Source organism: Trematomus bernacchii, unplaced genomic scaffold (assembly GCF_902827165.1).
Source record: "Trematomus bernacchii unplaced genomic scaffold, fTreBer1.1, whole genome shotgun sequence".
Taxonomy (NCBI): domain Eukaryota; kingdom Metazoa; phylum Chordata; class Actinopteri; order Perciformes; family Nototheniidae; genus Trematomus; species Trematomus bernacchii.
Genome location: NW_022988043.1, coordinates 19685188 through 19708965, shown reverse-complemented (window position 1 = coordinate 19708965; position 23778 = coordinate 19685188). Strand labels below are relative to the sequence as shown.

Genomic DNA, 23778 nt, shown 5'->3' with positions numbered 1-23778 from the left:
CAAAAAAGAACATAAAGAAATACTTAAAATAACAGTGAGTTCTGGCACAATGTAGCACAAAATGTGAAATGCCAATGTGTCCTCGGCCTTAGGCTAAAAGGTGAGTCACAATGCAATTAACAATGTAATTAAGCCCCCAGGAGATGTGTGATAGTCATTTTATTATGCAGCAGTATGACAATTATTGCCCTTTTGAGGTAATTTAGTTATTTAAATTAGGTTTAAATGCATACTCTCGCTGGGGGAGATCAATATGTTTATTCAATCAAAGTCCAAATTGTGAGATGAGATAAGAGAGAGTGACACAGGGAGGAAAAGATCGTTAACAGGTAATTTGTATTATGCTGTCAGCACAGCTTGCCTTTTGTGTCACTCGTGCCAGCCTGGCGGAGGCACATTGGAAGCCCGACGGCCTCGTTGGTTCAGTGCCAATCGGGCTTTGACAATACATTTGTGAATGGTCTGACACTGTGAAAGAGACTCACAGTGATTTTACAGAGACTCACTGAGAAAAGAGCCTTCGAGAAAAACTGTTTTTTAATATCTAACTTTATGGATATTTATAACCACTGTCTTCTTTAACTTAATGCAATTTTATGTTGAGCATTTTGTTCGAGTTTGAACCAAAACTCGTGGCTAAAGACGTTGTAACATATAAAGATCAACGATGATTTTGGGAAGTTAAATGACCAGATCAAAAAATAAAGGTCTTTCATTTCCCTTTTAAAATAGAAAGAGAGCCATCTTACTACATCTAGTGTTAAAGACTAGGATCTAATCAAATAAAGGCAGTGGAAGATCTGAGGTAACTTGTTGGAACAATATATAAGGCAGTCACTGAGGTGTATAGGGTATGTACGTCTTTATGAACAAGTAAAGGGACTTAAAGGTAGCTGTCACTTTTGAGGTAGCTTGATATAAAGAGAGTTGCAGTAAGCCACTGCAATAAAAGCGTGTATCAAACTTTGCCAACGTTCCAAAGATAAAGAGATTATGTTTTGTGACTTTGTTAAATTTGGAAATAAAATCTAGCTGGATTAGAAAGATCTAGGAATGTCTGATTAGACAAATGCACCATTGTATCATCTATTTAAAGTGATTCTTGACATCATGCTGACTAACAATGTTTCGAAGAAGGAGAATGTATAAAGGAAATATGAGTAGGACAAGGAAGATCCCTGGAGGAATCATAATGAATATCAAAATAATAAGCTTTCAGCTAAAATAAGAAATCAGTATAAATCATCCAAGCACTACACTAGAGATATCAACATTCATAGATCGGTAGACTATAGATCAAAGTATATTCAAACAATTCCATGATCAACTGAATAGAATGTGTAAACATTGATTGGTAGATTGGGGAGAACAACATGATTTAGTCACGACATACACTTTACAGTGACATATTTACTTTCTGTGTTTTGTTTGGGTGTAAAACATGTTAAACAAATTCAAAATCTATAGATAAACATGATACATTAATACCCAATGGTTCCCCCGAGAGGAGTTGCGTAAGGACACTGATCTGTTTGAGGCTACTGGATTTTATTGATCCCAGGGTGGTAAATAATTGTTTTTGGTTAAGTAGAGAGTGAGGCAGTGTTTCCCATACATTGATTCATTTGTGGCCGCCACAATTAAATATCGTCCGCCACAAATAGATCTCATAAAAATTAAAAATAGAATACATTTTTTTCAAAGTGTGAGGCGCGCCTCCCTGGGGGGACGCGAGAGAACTTCAGGGGAGGCGCAGCGTGAGAGGGTGCGGGTGGTGCGGTGCGGTTCCCCCCACAAATAGAATCAAATAATGTGGGACACACTGTAAGGTCAGACTTCGCGCAGCATCGCTTTTATTTGTGTAGAGATATTTAAATGCCCCTTGGATTTGTTTTCATCTTTGTTCTGTCACTGTGCAAATAGGTACAAATATTTGGTCCTGCCCAAAGAAAGACAAAGACTAAAATCATGTTATTTTCTCCCAAAATGATAACCTTGAAGATGCTGCTCTCCACTCTGGTACTCAGTGGTTCAGTCACCTATATTAAATCAACAGCATTCAATGTAAACAACTGCTGCTTCTTTGTCTTTTGCCGGAGTGATCATCACATACTCAAGATGAATGCTTTTCAGTGCATTTGATTACTGAAATGTCATTAAAATACACACTTTCATTTCCTTTTCTTAACCTGTTAAGCCCCAAGCATGTTTTTCAGGTTTCAGGCTTGAAAATGACATGCCCAGAACAAATGACTATATCTTCACTTCTAAAAGGTGTAAATTAATAATCTTTTTTCTCAAAGCAATGATACACCTGTGAGTTGGATGTAGAAGTGTCAGAATCAATATAGATGTTTTTATTTTAAAGTAAATTCAGATTGAACATAGTAAAAAAAAACATGACTTATAGTGAAAACCACCCTTGAATGATGGGATAGTAGACTAAAAGCTTTAGGAATCCAAACTAAAACATATAATAAGTACCGTATATCAAGATTGATGCAAAACAAGTGAAATTTGACCTTTTTAGAGAGGTTTAGAAAAAACAAAACCCACCTCTGGGGTCATTTGGGTATATTTGCCATATCTCTGGAACCTGTTGAGGTCTCCATATTAAGTTGAATAATTAAAACGAAAGTTAATATAATCAAATATAATCAAATAATAATCAAATATAATCAAATATATTCTTGTATAACCCACAATGAAAATGCATTTTATTTCATGTTGTTCTATAATCACAGTATTTACAAACACAAGGGGTTTGGTAAATTGAGTTTAAGGCCTATTATAGTTTACCACTATGGGTGTCACTGTTTAAAGAGGGGAGACAGTTGTCTTCACTCACAGCAAGCTGTGCACAGGAGACCCCTGACTCAATGGAAAAGTACTGAAGCCCCAAAATGGGTTTAGGCCATACCATAGGAGAATATGTCTGGACATGTCCAGTCCTGCACACCAGAGGCCATGACCTTTCCCCACATATATGGGTATGAAGGTGTGTCTTTGGTTTTCTGTCCCTGTGTGGAGTATAAAAGCACTGGTTGAGAGGGAGAAAGCTCCAGAGCGGGGGTTTCTCCTTGGTAAGTTCTCTGAAATTGACTTTGATTTTGAATGTATTGTTGAATGAAAGTTTTAATGTGTTTTTTATCACCGACCATTTATGAGGATATTCCTCTAAATTCTGTCGGAAGAATTTAAAAGGTACAATTTAAATGTCACAACTGAAGTGGGCCAGTTGAGGTTAGAATTTAAATGTCACAACTGAAGTGGGCCAGTTGAAGTTAGAATTTAAATGTCACAACTGAAGTGGGCCAGTTGAGGTTAGAATTTAAATGTCACAACTGAAGTGGGCCAGTTGAGGTTAGAATTTAAATGTCACAACTGAAGTGGGCCAGTTGAGGTTAGAATTTAAATGTCACAACTGAAGTGGGCCAGTTGAAGTTAGAATTTGAATGTCACAACTGAAGTGGGCCGGTTGAAGTTAGAATTTGAATGTCACAACTGAAGTGGGCCAGTTGAAGTTAGAATTTAAATGTCACAACTGAAGTGGGCCTGTTGAATTTAGAATTTAAATGTCACAACTGAAGTGGGCCAGTTGAAGTTAGAATTTAAATGTCACAACTGAAGTAGGCCAGTTGAGGTTAGAATTTAAATGTCACAACTGAGGTGGGCCAGTTGAAGTTAGAATGTAATGTCACAACTGAAGTGGGCCAGTTGAAGTTAGAATTTGAATGTCACAATTGAAGTGGGCCAGTTGAAGTTAGAATTTAAATGTCACAACTGAAGTGGGCCTGTTGAATTTAGAATTTAAATGTCACAACTGAAGTGGGCCAGTTGAAGTTAGAATTTAAATGTCACAACTGAAGTAGGCCAGTTGAGGTTAGAATTTAAATGTCACAACTGAGGTGGGCCAGTTGAAGTTAGAATGTAATGTCACAACTGAAGTGGGCCAGTTGAAGTTAGAATTCAATGTAAGAAATGTAAAACTGTGAATTGAGATTTTATATTAGAAAAGGACCACAGCATGATATATTTGTATGATTGTCACATTGTAACGAGAGAAGGTAAAAACCCTGTAAAAGTGTGGACCATTTTCTTCAAATAAAATCATCCCACCTTTTTGGATTGGGATAACTTAAAAGAAATCTGCGCTCTCCTCTCCTGCTTAAAGGTAAGATTGCACAACTGCCACACTCACACTTAGGCAGGGCCACACCCCATTACTGATACCAGAATCCTTCGGGATCGCTTATACGGATTTAGTGCGTTGTCTGAATTGAAACAGCAGTTAATTGAACCTGGTTCTTCAGGAGTTAGTAGAGGTGAGACCTTGCTGATCCAGGTGGATCCGAGCCTGGCAGTAAACTTACATAGACTCAATAGCTACTGTTAGGTCAATTAGTAGGTCTGAGTAATTGCCGGAATAAATGAACAGGCCTCCCGACTCCAACAAACCCATTGATCGATTTTGGTGATTGACACCTCTTTTGAACCGTTAGAGCCAATAGAATCGAGGGGGAGTTCCTAAATCCATCTAAACTTTACCATTGAGGACTGAGAGTGATGCGCACGCAGTTTGCCCAAACCGAAAGCTATGTTACACTCTATAGAAAACTACGTTTATTGCCATAAATATGATGATGGATTAACCTATGGATTAACCTTCAGCAGCGTTTTTCTCGTTTTAATGCCATTGAACACAACTTTTGATCAGAACAACAGCTAAGGTAAGACGTTTTTAGCCGTTTTGGCTTTGTAAAGCACATTTCTTTGTTGTTGTTTCTTGTCGTTTGGCCGCGAGTTCTGATCGCTTAGTGATGATATTAAATGTCTGGAATCTGTGGAATCTCAGCTTGCTAATCGATATCTTTTTTGTGCAGATCCGATAAGTAATAAGGGTATTTTACCTTGAGTACTGTGCTAAGTGCGTCAGCATTTTTTCGCTCAGGGCTAATTCAGAGCCTTTGTTATTACCCTTTTGTTTCGTTTAGCCAAAAAACGGTTAATATTGTCTGATAGCTGAGCTTCTTCCTGTTAAGTGGGTATGACACATTCATAGTTTATTAAATATTAAGAAGCACTCAGACGCTGTTTCTTGCAAAATGTTGCGTTTTGCCCCCGCCCGCGGGGCCGTGGGGTTTAACTGATTAATAGTGCGACTATCTTTGCATTCCACAGCCGAGAGATGCCAGATGTCAACTCTAAAACTCCACTCTGAAAGAATGATTCACACAACATATTTGGAGCATCAAGTTGGTCGCACCGGTAACATATTATCAGGCAGTACATCAAAACCAAAAGCACAAAATCTAGATCTTTGTTTGCAATTTGAGTTAAAACATGATGTTTATGTTGTACAAATTCAAAACGTTTCTCTTGGTCCATGTTTGCCGGTCACTCGTACAGTATGTGCATGAGCAAATAAATAAATTACGAGGTGGTGGGTTCAGCAAAATACATCCGCATCCACACAAAAATACCTGCGTTTATCATTTTTGCCCTTTCAGAATTCAGTAGGCATGGTATTAGTCAGAACAGCTAATTTGTGTACAGATGTATGTTTTTGTTTTTTTTTAAACCGACACTTTTATTGGGCCCTATTGTACTTTTGGGGGTTTTCCCTTTCCTGTAGTATGTTATATAGGCTAAAATCTGAAATGTCCCTCCAAAGAGAGTTTTCTCCAAAACGTTATTAGCATAATAGGTAGGGTTTTGTTATTGTTGCATTTCATGCGTTTTATATGCTATATGGTTCGGTACATGTTACTTGTGAATAAAATTGGATATCCATAATGGAACATACTTTAATGGCAGGTTGCAGTTGTTCTGTTATAGAAAATAGCACAAACGTCAGTGTCACATTTCAGTGGTAGCAGAGGTCAGCATCCCTCTGGGCCACATTGATGGCGAGCCTGATCAGGGCTGTACAGCAGGCCACATATCAGACACGTGTCCCTCAGAGTGATTGTATGAGAGGATGCGTGCTGCGGGCACCCGAGCGTTTGGCCGGTGGGATAATCTCCCCGAGCTAATGCCTTAAGCAGGGCTGAAATCTACCAGAACCTGCTGTATTGTACTGAGGATGAATAACAAGGAGATCTGACCACGTGGGGAAGCAAAAACAATGTTTGAGAATTAAGAGCAGTTAACTTATGGAGCTTATGGAGCACCCATGGCTTTTTTTTTTAGCTCATACATAAAGTTAAGATATTGAGGAAAGAAGGGGCTTTTGAAAACAACAGACTAATGTTTACTAATGATAATTCATCGATTGAATGCCTGTTGCTGAAGAGATGTACAGTATGAGATTATGTCATACACAGATGTGTATTGTCAGTGTATGCTACATATTGTCAATTATGTCGCTTTTTTTTTACATGATGATTTGAGGTTTTATTGGTCAACATTTTGATAAGATTTCTATTTCAGACAGTCAAACAACAGAATGTAAGAACCACTATGGGATCATCAATCAGCTCAGCACTACTGCAAAGCTCACACACACACACACACACACACACACACACACACACACACACACACACACACACACACACACACACACACACACACACACACACACACACACACACACACACACACACACACACACACACACACACACACACACACACACACACACACACACACACACACACACACACACACACACACACACACTTTTTTTCCCCCATGAGGAAGTGAAAATGTTTTAAAGGTCAAATTCAGTTATATTACAACTACGGCCTTATTTTAGTTTTCAGTTTTCAGTTCTATCATTCATTATAACCTTGTACTCAGTAAAGTACAAAAACGTTTATTCTGCAATACAGTGTGATACTCCCACATCTTCAATGTCTTCTATGATTTTTCTTGCACGTCATGCCATATTTGTGCCAAATCAGCATCTGGTCAATTTATTTTTGTCCAAACACACATTTTTGCCGGCGCAAAATATATGCAAACACAATAGTAAAACATCGGCCACCACTTTCGGCAAATGTCATCTCATTGACAGTCACCAAGGACAACATTGAGCGATACCAATGATTAACCAATAAATCGGTGCATCCTAACTGCAACGGCAACCCATGTAAAAATTCTACACGAGGCTAGGAGTCATCAACATAGACTGTAATTATAGCCTGACATTGAAGAAATAATCATAGTTGACTAATTATATTACAATGGCATAATGATTACATGTCACTTCCACTGCGTTAAATCGAAGCTCCGACTGCGACAACTTAATGGCCGCTAGTGGCTCTGGTTTGATCTCTTTGAAGTGATGGTTGAAAGTGTAGCTTTGAAGCTCAGAGGTGAATTAAAGATGTTTTTTAGCCTCTGAACCCTCACATCCTTGCAGTGAGATAACACACAAGCTTGTTTATTGGGGGACTACCTTGCTGAAACGAGTAATAGTCATGAGAGCGGTTGAGCATTTCACTGATTCACCAGTTTTTTCCCCGAAAGGTTTGTTTTAATGATCAAATATTTGTGCAATTGCTATTGAACAAGGTCAGACAAGGCAAACAAGTTGAATCTCTTTGCAGGAGCGACTTATAATTAATGAGCTGAAGAGCAGCTACTGTAAGGCTGATAAGAATGTCCTGAGGTTTGCAGTTATTTTGGTCAAACAATAGCGTTTTTTAACAATTTTTACACGATGATGGCGTTATATGAAAAATGTAATAGGCCGCCAAAGTTATAAGTGAGTATCCATTGGGGATATTAAATGTCCTAACTAAATGTCATGGTTATTAATCCAGAAGCTGTTGAGACATTTTACTCAACAGCACATATGTGAACCCCATAGTTAAACAAAAGAAACGTCAGGGGATCACTAAAATTGGTAGGGTTCATCATCTGGGGACCATGAATGGCTCTACCAAATTTTGGGCCAATCCACCCAGTTGTCCCATGACTGATATTTCAATCCATGGAGCCATGCCATAAGATGGATAATACTATACTCCCCTTTGCACCTATATAAAATATGTAAACAAGCTGAATAAAATAATCTCTCGACATTTCGTCTTTATTGGTAAAGCCCCTGTCACACTGTCCCGAAATTGACACCAGATGGACACACGAATATGGAATTGTGAATTTCGCACGAAGATGGCCCCGAAGTTGGTCAACAGCCAAGCAACAGCCGAAGCAAGTACGATGCCTACAGAAGGCCACACGATGGCACCCGAACCACACACGGAAATATGGTCGTAGACTTTACTGATGATTTAGAATGTATCCAGACTCAACGTAAGAGCTTGTGCCTCTTCGGGGGGTGCTAACATTTAAACATACACTTAAGTCTTTACTTTCTCCGTCTTTATATGTAGATTAGAAGATATTACTTATCTCCGTCATGTTGTTTCCATAGCAACAACAACTTCCTGTCAACAGCGTAAACTCGCCTTCAAAATAAAAGCATCTAAATAAAACAGGAAGTTAACCTAAATTACATTTAAGACATACAACTGCAACGAAAGTAACAAAAACAATGTAATATCCTTTTCAGTTTCACAGAACACAAATTGGGTTATTTACATAATATGTTTACATGATTTTGTTGTGCAATAAACGCAATCTCGATGTCATCGTACTATAATACGATGGCTACACGACGGCATTGCCAGGGCTTCACGTAGTTGTGTTGCCTTCCTAAGACAATCGGGCAGCTTCTTGTTTCCGTCGTATTGTCTTTGTGAGGCGAAAAATGCCCGATGGCACCGATGATCACACGAAGTAAAGACGAAGATGACACGATTTGACAAGATGCCCTCACGAGTGCCTTACGAAGGGCAAAATGGACACACAAATTCAACACGAAAATTAACCTTCGCAAGGTCCTTCGGCAATCTTTTGGCATGCCAAAGACTTTGCCACCGCTCACGAAGTTGCTTCCGGAGCCTGAGAAACTCCAGTGGCGGTCATACGATGGCTTAAAGGTAGGGTAGGTAAGTTTGAGAAACCGGCTCGAGATCGCTAGAATTTGAAAATACTAGGGCTGTCAAGTTAACGCGTTAATAACGCGTTAATAACGCGTTAATAACGCGTTAATAACGCGTTAACGCAAAAAAAAATGAACGCCACTAATTATTTTAATGTGATTAACGCATGTGTATTTTTTGTCCTCGGCCGCCCCGTAGTTTCAGAGCGCATCGAGTTTAAAATACCATCTACAAGCTGATGCTGACAGCCCCGCTCCTGCCGCCTGCTTGTGGCAGACCACACTTCCACGCTCACCGGCAGGCCCGGACTGGCCATGGGGAGGACCGGGAGGGTGTGTGTATGTGTGGCGCGACTCGCGCGAGCGAGGCACACCTTACGTGTTGTTGTTGTTGTTGTTGTTGTTGTTAGCATCTGGTGCTAGCTAGCTGCGCTAACGGATATAAGGAGCTGTTTCAATGACATTTCGCCGACAACTGCGCCGAGCACTTGACTTTATGCAGGTAGCCAGACAGTGGGACATTGTACGAAAAGTCAGCACACTCAGCACAGATAGTGCGCGCAACATGATTGCAGCTCCCGTTCGAGCATATATGCCTTGAGCTGCACATAGCTCCAACGATCCATCATAGTGTCTCCTCATCACACACACACACACACACACACACACACACACACGCACACACACACCAACACACACACACACACACACACACACACACACACACACACACACACACACACACACACACACACACACACACACACACACACACACACACACACACACACACACACACACACACACACACACACACACACACACACACACACACACACACACACACACACACACACACACACACACACACACACTGTATTGTATTATTGTATGAGAGGTTCCAGGTTGAATCGAATATTTGTAATGTTCAGAGGTTGTTGTGTTTAATATTCATGAGAATATTTGTCATTTCATTGTTCAAATGATAATAAACAAACATATAAAGCATATTTGTCCACTCATATGTTGATAAGAGTATTAAAAACTTGAAAAATATCCCTCTAAGGTACATTTAGAACAGATAAAAAATTAACTATGGACAATCATGCGATTAATCGCGATTAAATATTTTAATCGACTGACAGCCCTAGAAAATACACAACTGGAGAAAATCTGCCACTTCCTTATAGAGCCCCTCCTCCAACACACACAAACGCGCACATGACCAATGAGGGCAGGAGATAAGTTTGTGCACAGATGGAAGGCTGACAGGCAGGTAGGCCGTTCAAGTTATTTTAGCCGGGCCGGCTAAAATGATTGGTCGTACTTTTTACAGTATTACGGCTTCCCCAGATGACATTTTTTTATGGATTTTTTGTCAAAGCACTTAAGATATTCATTGCTATCGGGATGTTAAGAGCATTCCATGGAATATAACAAAAAGTGTATCTCGAGCCGGTTTCTCAAACTTACCTACCCTACCTTTAAGATGCCCTCACGAATGGCTCGCTGTTGTTACGATCAGAGCCGAATTTGAACATTTCCTTTATCTTGTGTCCATCTGGTGTCAATTTCGGGACAGTATGACAGGGGCTTAAGTGGTTGCAATCGTTGAGTTTTTGGGCAGTTACTAAATCCCTACCAGCTGTTCTGACCCTTAATCTCTTGATTTCTACGTCAGTATGTGTGCAAAGGAAACAGAATTTCACTGCAGGTCTTAATAAGGTAAAACATTACTTATCAAGCATCAATTCAATCTTGTTCTTCACTCATTTATTGAACGGGGGCAGCAGACCCGAAAGGCTCAGCAGGCAGACAGGCGTGGACATGATCATTGCCATTACAAGAGGCCAGACAGTGGGTCTATTTTTAGCACCGGTCCTTCGACTCATAGTGGATTTGGGAGTGTGGAGGTTGTCAACCTGGTGGCCATGTCATTAACACCCTCTCACTTCCATTAAACAACAGCCCCTGCAGACCTCGCCAAGCCAACCTGATAGATACAACTGCTGTGGATCTGTCTATGTGTCTGTACATGTATGTGTGTGTTGATCCATTTATAGAACTGAGGTGTGTTTGATGTGATATATGCTACCCTATATCAGACAAATGATGCCTCCAAGAAGCCATGAGCAATCAAAGGCATGTTTTGAAATGGAAAATCAGACCTGAATGGTGATGGATGAAATTATAGATACATTGGTATTGAAATATATGGCAGAGAATAACTAAGGTAGATTGGCAGTATAAAAATAAAGGGATATGTCAGTGGTGATTTATTAACAGTATCACCCTGACAAATGTATTTTGCAATCGTAAAATGTCCTGCTCAGTACAAATCTTGGTCACAAAGAGTTTTCTGTTATGTGTTGTTTTTTAAACGTATTACCAATCAGCAGCTGTTTATCTTTGATAACCAGTCAAGATACATTTTACATCCATATCTGTTGAATATGTCATAATTGTATCCTATGAGTACAGTGACCGACCCATGCAAACATGCTAAAACGGACCAAACACTTACATTAGGAGAAATGTATTACAGTTAACAAACGATGTAAATATAAAAAGATAGTTTGTCGAGTTATTGTTCATTATAACTCGGAATTTTATATTTCTGAAAATGTTACAGTAGGTACCTCGTGTCGAATTGTGGGTACAGTCTTTAGTTGCTTGTACAAGTCTAAAATCGCAATCTTGTAAAATGACACATCTAAATTGTTTTCCTTTTTTATTCATTATGGCCTTTGGACTTGCTAGATTATTTGTTAGCTTTCATTTCATTATTGTTAATACAGTCATTCATCCATCTGTGTCCTAAACATTAAGGATTGTACGGTAATAAAGACTGAAATGGCAATCAGGTATCTTTTCCTGATTATTTTCTTCCATCATAGTGTTTTAGGGTGGTTCGTTATATTAAACAGTGACATGTTAATCTCACATCACTCTGCATAATCACAAATTAACAGAGATTTCTTTCCCCCTGCTGTGTCCCTGCTTCACTGCAATAATGAGCCAATTATTGACACCACACGGCTTAAAGACAAAAAAAAGGGGGCTTGGATGGATGAGGCTTCTTTGATGACATCACAACAGACGTATATACTCGGTAACAACAGGGATATTTGTTATTATGCTTTCATTTGTTTGACGAACCACAATTGTTTGGTTGCCCTCTGCAAGTCATTTTCTATGAGGAAATAACGTTGCAGTGAGTTACACTTCATCAGTACTGTATTTCTGGTTTACCACAGCTCAATGGATTAACAAAACAATTGTTAAACATTTTTATAAACATTAACAACTCTTAAAATAGATTTAAAAAACACATCTTATATTAAAAGGGGCCCTATTGTGCTTTTTCGGGTTTTCCCTTTCCAGTAGTCTGTTATAGGTTTTTGTAAATTTGCAAAGGCTATAATCCGAAAGCTCCCTTTAGAGAGAGTTTCTCTCCCACACACTCCGCCTGAAACGCCTCGATAGGACTCCTTTGTTTACTTCCGTAACATAATGACGTACCGGCGCTTCTATTGGCTAGCGCTCCAACACATTGTACTTGATAGGCTAAGGGGCGGGACATCTTTAAGCTGTTGACCAATCACAAAAGAGCCGACCAGCTAACAAATCAGAGCAGACTCTGGTTTCAGACAGAGGGTGAAAAGAGGTGCTGCAGCACAGGCAGTATGAGAAAAATAAAGAGCTTTTTGAACATTAAAGCATGGAGACATGTCATAGTAGAGGCACAAAATACAAATATGAACCTGAAAATGAGCATAATATTTCCTATTATTTCATAATATTTGAGATGTTACGTTAACTCTCCCTCAGAGAAAAGAACCACAGCACTGTCTTGAGCTAAAATCTAACGTCAGTATGCTTACCCATTCCAAATGACAATACTAACATGCTAATGTTAAGCAGAGTATACCATTGTCGCCATATATAGTTTAGTGTAAGCATACTAACACTACCAACATTTCTTACAAAGGCCTTTAATCTCCATTTGTCATTATTTTCTATAAGTATTCATTACATTTTTCATTTTAATTTAATAATTATTTTTAAGATTAATTCATTACTTTTCTGCATTCTTCTATTTGTATTTTATTTGATTCTTGACAGTTTTATTGTTGTCATTTTAGTGCAGCTTAAGTTTTTTTTTTTAATGTAAACCACTTGTGACGCACAATTCTATGAAAGGTACTATATAAATAAATAAAGTTGAGATTAAATCAGCATATAGTTGCCCGACTGGTTTTCTTTTGACCACCTATGAAGGAAAGTCAGGAAAAGTGGCAGCAGCAAAGATTGAGAGTAAAGAGAGGGTGTCAGAGGCAGGTCTAATACCAGGAAGTGGCATTATCAGGGAGAGGAGGGCATGAGAAGAAGGAAGTGAAGTCCCTGTACTATGTGACACGCAGCCTGACACACAAGTATAAACACACGCAGTACACACAGGACAGCAAAAAGCAGCAGATGGCCAGGGGATTATTCCCTCTCTAACCCCACCCCCCTTCTCTGCCCAGACAGGCTGCTGAAGCTTTACTTATGTCCCGTCATTCCAGCACAGTTTCCCGGTGTGTTCACGGACATCATCTGTCCTTACCTACAGTCCTTAACATTTGGTGGCCTACAACATGCTTTCAGTTAGCCCTTCTATCCAGCATTATATAATATAAAATGACTCTATGATTTACATATTCCCAAATGTGACACAATTCTACATTCCCTGACATGACCAAAAGTCTACTTGCATGTATTTTTATCTCATTATTGCATTTCCTTTCTGCCATTTCTACACAGGAGCCTGACTTAACACTCTGCAACTTATTCAATAGCATTACTGTATACATTTATTCTACTGCTAATTGCCATCTAGAAATAGCCGAGTGTGGGACTGACAGAGCTGTCAGGAGACTGTGTCCTCCTTCCATCCTCGGCTTTTCATTCTACAGCCTTTCACTCTCTCCAGAGGACTGGCAAACAAGATGCAGGCGCTGAGGGCCCTCCACACAACAAGGAATAAAGAAGAGTATCAAGGCTCTCAAGAAACAAGGAGGACACTCTTCTGGTTTCACTGCATTTCCCTCAATGAGATGGACAGTCTAGGTTCCTTTAATCACGGAGAGTACAACTGTCAAGCCCGGGATAAAAAAATAAACTCTCATTTGTTCAGATAGGTTACCAGGTGGGTGAGAGCTCCTAAAAAAATATAACTTAACTTCATATTATGTAAAATGGCAAGACAAAAAAACAGTACAAAGCGTACTTATGGTGGTAAGGAATTATTGTTATGATATTGGATGACTATTAAGGCTTTCACAAATGGCGTACACATATCTTTAATAAATAATAATCAGTAGTAAAAAGGCTAAAATAGAACAATTAAAGCAGTCAAGTCACACACTGTATTGCAGGTTTTAAAACTAGGAAAAGACCACCATAATATGATATTTAAAATCTAAGACGATTTCTAGTCACGATGTTGATAACATCTGGGTAGATTGCCCAACCATCCGACAAAGGTCCCATTGCCTTAACAAAGTAGTATGTTTAACCCAAATCCATGATCTTTACTTAAAAACTAACCAGGAGCCTGGAAGCTCTACTTTGGTATCAAGTTGATGCAAAGATTCTGAAAACGTGACAGACCTTTTCATCCAACCAATGTTTCGAAAGTTGGTTACTTTTCACCAAGAAGGTGGTCATATTTTTTTCATGAGAAATATCACATGCATGGCATAAAGGACCTGAGTGTTGCTAGGAGAATGAATGTGAGCACTGCTGTCAAAGAAGCTTTGGAAAAACATCCACCAAACCTGATCTACCTAAGTAAAAAATGTTGAAGAATGTACAATTTTAGGAGATTTCTGAACAAATTATCTCCATTTGAAGTCTGACTTTATCTTAAACTAAAAGTCTGAATAAGTTGTTTTGCCACAGGTGAACATTTGTCTGTTAGGGTTAGAAGCCACACAATACTTTGATGTAGATATGGAAATCATGATTAAGTGTAGTGTATTACCTAACAGAGGGATGGAACACTGTAATGACGCACGGCTGAACAATAACAGACCAAGTTGAACAAAGGTGAATGGTTTGGCCTGGGTAAGCACTGTAACAGGAAGCGTAGTAGTGAATCAATAAATTACATTTTACGCTATTACAGAACTGAAAGAGAGACTAGCAAATACATGTATGCCACCTTTGGTATCCTCGAGCAGGGTTGATGCTGTATTTTATGTTTAATTGACACATTTGTACGCAGATATCTTCTGTATTAATTTCAAGAGTTGTAAAGTACCACGTTTCAGTTTTTTTTCAATGTTGAGCCGTTGAAAGTCCCTTTGACGACGTCCAATGTTCTCCAGATTGTGAGATATTTGGGGTTACGTTTGTTGCTAAAGGACACCTCAAAATGTGGACAGAAACAACCGAGAATTAAATCACTAAAACAAACAATTGCTGAGCAGCCCGCTCTACATACTGAGCCACAGCTGCCTTGATTTTCTTGTTTCTGGTATGACAATGAAATGCTGAAAAACACACAAACATTTACCGATTTTAGAGAAGGAAAGGCAGTCTTGGAATGGAAACCATATTTCCTCACGACTAAAGTTACACTGGAACGGCTTGTACATTCTTAAATGTAACTAAATACAACCTTACCACTCAAGAGTGTGTACACTTTTACTGATACAGGTGAACACACTATCAAAATGTGCAATTTGTTTTTATTCCACTTGGCTAAGCCCACTGGAACCCAGCTGTGCTTTACCCCCTCCGTCCCTCCGACCTCACCCCTATCTCATCATTCTATAATACGCGAGTAAGGTGGTGGCGGCCCTGCAGCCACACACCCGAGATGAGAAATGGTCAAAAACGATCATTGAGAAACAATACGCCAGGGGCTGAGAGTTAGAGATAGGCAGGCAATAGTTTGACGGTGTAAAAATCAATCAGCATGTCTGTAAAAGAAGGGCAATTTGCAATTTGGAGAGACGCCAAAACGGTAAATAAACTGGTGGTGCAAACTTTGAAATGCACTTTATCCGTCAGAATACATGTGCTTGTTGCCAGCAGCTACTTGTTTCTTTTGAGTTTCAGCTTCACTTGAACAGCTGCAGACCAAGTGACTCCCCTGAGGGCACCTGGGCAGCACTTGTGGCAGGAGGAAGCAATATCAAATTCAATTTGACCTCACTTCCACTAAGGGACCAATATCTCTCCTCTACAACAAGATCAAGTGCATTACATTAAAGTGCAAGTCCATTTTTATTTTCTATGAGTTGATGTTTAAATAGCTGAGGAATAATAAGGCACATACATTTATTTAGCCAAACATTTTCACCAACTTCACTAAACATCGGTAGCTTTTAATTATTTTTAAAAAACACGCTGCAAATAAAAAAACTCTGCAAGAAGCTCAATACACAATGGAAACCGGGACACTAAAAGGTGATGCTGGGACCGGTGCGCTTGTTGACTTATAAAAGGTGGCCAACTGTCACTGGAAACTAAACTAAAATATACATTTTATTGGCTCATTTTAACAATGTGATCATGATTCCTTCAGATATTATTGCAGAACTGCTGTAAGCTTGCTAGCTAATGTAGCTAACCTAGTCATTTCAAATATAACAGCGCACCATGCTCACCCTGCGTTTCATCAAGTTGGTGAAGATGTTTTTTGGCACATTTGTGTTTTTTTTATCTTCATCGTTTTTGAAAGTCCAGTGCATTTCTCCTAATGGAAATGTTAAGGGGGCCGTTGTAGTGTGTGTGCACCTGTCAGCCTCCGTTATAAACAGCTCCTGACAGGATGGTTCAGTTTTTTTCCCAGCCTTTGTCGTACTTTTAAAAAAGTACCAGTGTAACAACTTTAGTTCAAATGGTTGACTGCAGTCCAGCATATTTAAAGGGTCCAATGCAACAGATGTGAACCAAAAGTAAGACTTCAGGATATTAAACTGACAATTTGAAAGTACAAGGCTTATCTTGTGAATCCAGTTTAAGGCCCCTTTACCCAAAATACATTTCCATTTATTATCTTGCCATATTTTCCTGTTGAGTAAGTTATGTTCAGATTGTTCTTTACATTCCCTGATCTATTCAGAAGTCTATCCTGACTGCACCGATTTAAAAATGCTAATATTAAACCTGTTAAATATTAATGAATCGAGGGCAGGGGACAGCTGAAAACCCTGCGTCAGTATGTTTGGGGTCCATCACATTTTCAACATTGGTTAAGATCTGACAAATATTGTCGAAGTAGAAGATAAAGGGTTTTATGCACGTTGCTTGATGACTTTGTATTTTTATATTTAATATTGTGCCCAGGGGCCCTTGAGCAAGAGAGGGCCCTCAGTGACGATTTATTAAAAAACTATTGCTTACACACTCACTCACTCTCACACACACACACATACTCACTCTCTCACACACACTCACTCATCCTCTCTCACACACACTTTCTCTCACACACACTCTCTCTCCCTCTCACATACACACAATATCTTCTATCATCGTCTCTTATCGACTTATTTAACAAATGCGCCTCATAAGTTTTTGGATATTTGTATTTTTGCAAATGATGAGTGACCATTGCGCTATAGCTACAATCAGGCAAGCTAAGCTTCCAAAAACAAGACCACAAATAGTTTTTAAACGTGATTTTAAACATTTCTGCGAGCAAACATTTTTTCATGACCTGTGGGATTTTGATTGGAACAAGATCTCTCTCATTAGCGATGTTGAACTGGCATGGGATTATTTTCATGAGGCTTTTACTAGAATTATAAACAAACATGCTCCTTTCCGCAAATTTAGGGTGAAAGGGCTAAAAAATCCCTGGTTTAGTCCTCAACTGGCCAGCATTCTAAAGGACAGGGATATTGCCTGGTCAAGGGCCAGAAAATCGAAATCCCAAGTGGATTGGATTGTTTTTAGACAGCTCCGAAATCGTTTCACCTTCCTAGTTAAAAAGGCTAAATCTGAGTACTAAATTTCTAATACTACTAGTAACTTAAATGATCCAAAGAAATTCTGTAAGGTAATACAAAACTAATTTGGAACAGAAACTAAAAATGAATTACCAGCCTGCATTGTTACAGACTCGCAAACTCTCACTGACAAATCGGCCATTCTCAACGGCTTTAATGAACATTTTATTTCTTCTGGTTCTTTGTTCGAGTCCCTACATTCGGACCCTGGACAGAACGTTGATTCCTCAACACCTCCATCCCATCCCGTGGCTCAGCCATTCAATTTCACATTGATCAAGGCGATAGAGGTCCATAAAGCATTGCAGAATCTGGATCCACACAAATCAGGTCCGGACAAACTTCCTCCTCATTTTCTTAAATTAGCTGCAGACTTTATAGCTGAGCCGCTTACTTCTCTTTTTAATTTATCTCTTTCCAACAATGAGATTCCTAACATATGGAAATCTGCATATGTTCTTCCTTTACTGAAAGGAGGGGATCCCTCATCTGTTAATAATTATAGGCCAATTTCAAAATGATGTGTTGTAGCGAAGGTCCTTGAAAAGCTTCTCAGTGAACAACTTCAATTATTCTTGGACACAAATGATATTTTGTCAGAGCACCAATCCGGTTTTAGAAAACAACACAGCACAACAACTGCTGCTATTAAAGTGGTGAACAACATCATTGAGGCATTGGACTGTAAAAAGTATTGTGCAGCTCTATTTATTGATTTGTCAAAGGCGTTTGACACAGTTGATCATACCATCCTGGCGGAAAGACTTCACAGTATCTAGGCATACTGTAGGTTGGGTTTTAAATGATTTATCAGCGAGAACCCAATGCGTCCAATTTTCTGGGTCCTCTTCCTTCCTCCCGATAGCAAAGGGTGTGCCACAAGGTTCCATATTAGGACCGATTCTTTTTACCATATATGTAAATAATCTATGTAATAATTTAGCAAATGCTTCTTACCATTTTTATGCAGATGAGTTATTTATTGTTCCTCCGCTTCTATAGAGCTAAGTTTAGATTCTCTCCAGTCTGCCTTTGATGTCATACAAACCCATTAATATCAACTAAAGTTGGTATTAAATGCAGAAAAATCCAAAGTGATGATATTTTCGAATGGCAAAAGGTTACCATCTATTCTACCCAAGATTTGTACTGCACAAGGGACTGACATTGAGAGGGTCACTACTTACAAATATCTGGGATTTCTTATTGAACAGAACTTGTCTTTCAAGTTACACACGGAAAATGTTGTTTCAAAGCTAAAAATAAAATTAGGTTTATTTTACAGAAATAAATCCGATCTCAGATTTAATCACTATGGGGGAATTCAGGTCCATCTTAAAAGGACAGAGAACACGACACCATTGGTCGATGAGAGTGCTCGTATATCCTAAAATAGTTTTAAATTTTGCCAGTTTTTAAATGATTTTTAATAGTTTGTTTTACTTCGCATATTGACTGGCTAATGTGCCATTTTATTTGTGTTTTACAGCTGTATTTGTCTGCCTGTCTTGTCTGTGTTTTATCTGTTGTAACTTCGTACATGCTGCCCTTCTTGGCCAGGTCACTCTTGGAAAAGAGATTTTAATCTCAATGAGTCTTTTACCTGGTTAAATAAAGGATATATATATATATATATATATATATATATATATATACATATATATATATATATACATATATACATACATATACACACACACACACACACACACACACACACACACATACTGATCACTTAGTTGAGCAACCACATTACATGTTTTACTTTTGTAACTCTCGATGTTGGTGACAAATAGAACTCCTCGTGTACTTGTACAGCCAGCCAGTCATATTTTGGCATTTTAAGTGGGGTGCTGCTCTGAGGTTGAGTGATATTACCTAGGTCTTCTTCTTGAGATCTTATCCATTGTATCCTTGTCTTGGGATTTTTGACTGAAAGGGCAAAAGGCTAGACCTACTTTGGTTGAACTATGTAGCTGCGTCCCTGCGTCCCTGCGTCCGACAAAGAGGTGTGCGATTCACATGCCAGATTGAATGAAAATTTAAAATATTGCTTATTTTAGGTAGGCGTGTTGTTACGTGGGTTGAGGGGCCCCTGGAGGTACTAATCCGAAATATATTTATGTTGAAAATAAACCCTTTAGATTTGATCATTTAAAAGTTACCAGGATATGACCCGAGTAGGACATTTTAAGTAAACCTTTTCTTAATTACCAAAAAGTAGGGCTGCAATGAAGGGCTTTTTTATAATGCTGATCATTGGTCAAAAAATGTTTCAGAAAATAGCAAAAAGTTTCTCAATATAATATCTTTAAAGATTTTTAGAAAGGAAACTTACACATTTGAGGCTAAAATTAGAATGTTTTGAAATTTGTGAGAAAAATAAATAACAGGCTATTGAAGAAGCTATAGTGTAAGAAATGACTGTTATCCCATCAAGGAAATTAAACACAGCTAAAAAGGGCCAATTCAAAAGGGTTGCTGCCCACATGTTGCTGGATGTCTAAAGGGAAATAAGTGTTATGAATCTCTACCGATTTACATTATCACCAACATGTTAGTGATGGAATGAGGCAGGTGAAACTCAACATTGTGGTAGGCCAATATACAATTTGCTTTGATATTTGTTCAAAAGGATTAATTGAACTGCTTTTCCCCCTCCATCAAATTATTAAATGCAAGCACAACAAGCTCATACTTTGTTGCCGGAGTATTTCTATTTTTGAATTAATAATACAAAAAAGGAATAAAAAGGAGAGCCTGCAGCTATAAAGTGAGACCTTACCTCGGACACACAGCAGGGACATCGCAGCGGGATTTTGTGCAACAGTTCCTCCAAAGCCGATGAGCCTTCAGTGAGTTTGCAGCCCAGTTGCCTGTTGCACAGCAGTCATGAAGACTACTCTTAAAAAACCTTTTCTTTCCGCTTCATTGCAACGTGTCATTCTTTTTTATAGATGTGAGGACAAGGTGGAAAATCCAGAGGGTTCTGGTGGTTTCAGGGATGGCTGTCACTGGCAAACACCGACTAACTACCTACCGGCTGAAAAATCTGGTAGAGCGGGGCGGCTCTTATGCTGCATTCAAGTGCTGCAGTAAAGATAGGAATTTGGAACAACACGCAAAATACAGACCTGTACATGGTTAATGTTCGCCTAAAGTGTTGATGTAATGAAAATAGTTCAAATCAACCGTGTGAGGCAAGAGAAAACATTTACTGAAATCTAATACTTTGTTACACACCAAGTTTCTCCTGACTTGGACATGTAGCCTCAATCGACCTAGCCTAAATAGATTCATTATGTATTCCCACCTTGTTCGTCAAAAATACAGGAAGTGGGTGTGAATTATACAGGATGTCATGTGTATTGAGCAAATGTTAGCTTTTTTTAATGTCAACTACATTTCTGCCTTTAGAGAGCAAAAAAGAAAAGACAAAACACTTTTGATTTCCATCAGTGTAAAATGCATTTATTTCTTTAAAGACTGTGCAGGTGAGAGTTAGTTTATCAAGGCCAGTTAGTTGAAACACTTCCAAGAAATCTGAAATGGCAAGGGTCAGGAAATTAGTGGGCTTAACCATAAATATGTGGCTGTTGGCATCAAAGATGGTATAAGCTTGTTTTTCTTTTAAAAAAAAAAGTTTACTTTAAATTACCTTCAGTTTCAGCCAAAAACACCTTTAGTTTCCAAGTCGAGATGGGTCCCATTCTAAAAGTGAAAAATGCAAAAACATGAGAACCAAGCATCAACTCAGAAACTGTATACTTTGCAACTTGCGATTTTTTACTGAGATGGAAACTCACCCTGTTCAACCTCTCTTGGTGCAGCTTCAGTCTTGGCAGGAAGTTGAGAGCCAAAACTGCCACTGGGTTGGTAGCTGGCTGGCTGGGGCACTGGCTGCTGGGCCTGGGGCCTGGGCTTGGCCTGGTAGCCGGCTGGCTGGGCTTGGGCGCGGGGCTTGGCCTGGAAGCCCGGCTGCTGGGGCTGAGGACGGGGGTTGGCTTGGTACACTGGCTGCTGGGCCTGGGGACGGAGCTTGGCCTGGTACACCCGCTGCTGGGCCTGGGGACGAGGCTGCGGTGAGTTTCTGGGCTGCTGGGACTGAGGACGGGACGGGAAGCCGGGATGCTGGGCCTGGGGACGGGACGGGAAGCCGGGTTGCTGGGACTGAGTACGGGGCTGCGGTGAGTTGTTGGGCTGCTGGTACCGAGGACGGGACGGGAAGCCGGGCTGCTGGTACTGAGGACGGGACGGGAAGCCGGACTGCTGGTACCGAGGACGGGACGGGAAGCCGGGCTGCTGGTACTGAGGACGGGATGGGAAGCCGGGCTGCTGGGACTGAGTACGGTGCAGGAAGCCAGGATGCTGGGCCTGAGTACGGGGCTGCGGTGAGTTGCTGGGCTGCTGGTACTGAGGACGGGACGGGAAGCCGGGCTGCTGCGACTGAGTACGGGGCTGCGGTGAGTTGCTGGGCTGCTGCGACTGAGGACGGGATGGGAAGCCGGGCTGCTGGGACTGAGGACGGGGCTGGTAGGCGGGCTGCTGGGCCTGAGGACGGGGCTTGGCCTGGAAGCCGGGCTGCTCGGCCTGAGGACGGGGCTTGTAGGCGGGCTGCTGGGACTGAGTACGGGACTGCTGTGAGTTGCTGGGATGCTGGGCCTGGGGACGGGACGGGAAGCCGGGCTGCTGGGACTGAGTACGGGGCTGCGGTGAGTTGCTGGGCTGCTGGTACTGAGGACGGGACGGGAAGCCGGGCTGCTGCGACTGAGTACGGGGCTGCGGTGAGTTGCTGGGCTGCTGGGACTGAGGACGGGACGGGAAGCCGGGCTGCTGGGACTGAGGATGGGGCTGGTAGGCGGGCTGCTGGGCCTGAGGACGGGGCTGGTGGGCGGGCTGCTGGGCTTGAGGACGGGGCTTGTAGGCGGGCTGCTGGGACTGAGGTTGGGGCTGGTAGGCGGGCTGCTGGGACTGAGGACGGGGCAGGAAGCCGGGATGCTGGGACTGAGTACGGGGCTGCGGTGAGTTGCTGGGCTGCTGGGACTGAGGACGGGACGGGAAGCCGGGCTGCTGGGCCTGAGGACGTGGCAGGTAGGCGGGCTGCTGGGCCTGAGGACGGGGCGGGTAGCCGGGCTGCTGGGCCTCAGGACGGGGCGGGTAGCCGGGCTGCTGGGACTGGATCCCCAAAATGGGGCCGGGCCATGCTGGCGGTGTACGAGCTTCTGCGTAAATAGCCATGATAGGGAACTGTCGAGAAAGGATTACAAAGGTCAACCTAACTAGCCCATCTTAGGTTTTGAAAAACCTAAGATCAATTTCTGTTTTATCATGAAGTCAATGAATCATATGTTTTGAGCAGATCTTTAGATTTGTAAACTTGGTTATAAAAAGACAATACTTTTGAACTTTGCATAATGAGTGTTATTTTAACCTTTTGTCTGAAATGTAATACTTGCCTGAAGCTCTCCAATAACTAGCAGCCATAGCAGAACCACACTAAAAAAGAAAGACATATTAAAACAACGAGTAATTTTAGACAGTCTTAATGTATAATGTTGAAAGCAGAAGAAGCCACGTTAAAGTTACCGAAGAACAAGCCCCATGGTTTTATCCAGATAAAATATCAAAACACAAACTGAAGTGCCTCAACACAAAAGGTTTGACTTCCTTACACAGTGGTGCTCTGGTAGGAAGCTTGCAATTGTTTTAACCTGTTCTAAGAGCCAATCCCAGCACTTCCTGAAATGTTGATTGGAAACAGGTGGAAGTAATGGGGCTTGGTTCATTGTGATGCCCAGGTGTCCTTAATTTAAAGTA

At 40.5% G+C, this 23778-nt stretch overlaps 2 protein-coding genes across 3 annotated transcripts in view; both read right to left on the bottom strand.

Annotated features, from left to right (window-relative positions):
* LOC117472988 (protein unc-13 homolog B-like) overlaps nt 1-20957 on the bottom strand; it is a 204683-nt gene extending 183726 nt beyond the window's left edge. The window contains 1 exon segment of the mRNA XM_034118456.1: nt 20747-20957. Within this exon segment, the coding sequence (XP_033974347.1) occupies nt 20747-20768 (22 nt within the window). The 5' untranslated portion in view covers nt 20769-20957.
* A 453-nt stretch (nt 20958-21410) lies between these two features.
* LOC117472952 (glutenin, high molecular weight subunit PW212-like) lies at nt 21411-23645 on the bottom strand. Of its 2 annotated transcripts, none has more exons than XM_034118410.1 (5): nt 23548-23645; nt 23393-23457; nt 21768-23208; nt 21620-21672; nt 21411-21504 (listed from the first exon to the last, which is right to left on the bottom strand). In XM_034118410.1, exons 2-4 carry the CDS (start codon nt 23443-23445, stop codon nt 21628-21630), a joined length of 1539 nt encoding a protein of 512 aa, XP_033974301.1. In that variant the 5' UTR covers nt 23446-23457; nt 23548-23645; the 3' UTR covers nt 21411-21504; nt 21620-21627. The 2 variants fall into 2 exon arrangements, with proteins under 2 accessions (XP_033974301.1, XP_033974302.1); XM_034118411.1 differs by having other exon boundaries at nt 23418-23457.
* Nucleotides 23646-23778: the final 133 nt, after the last annotated feature.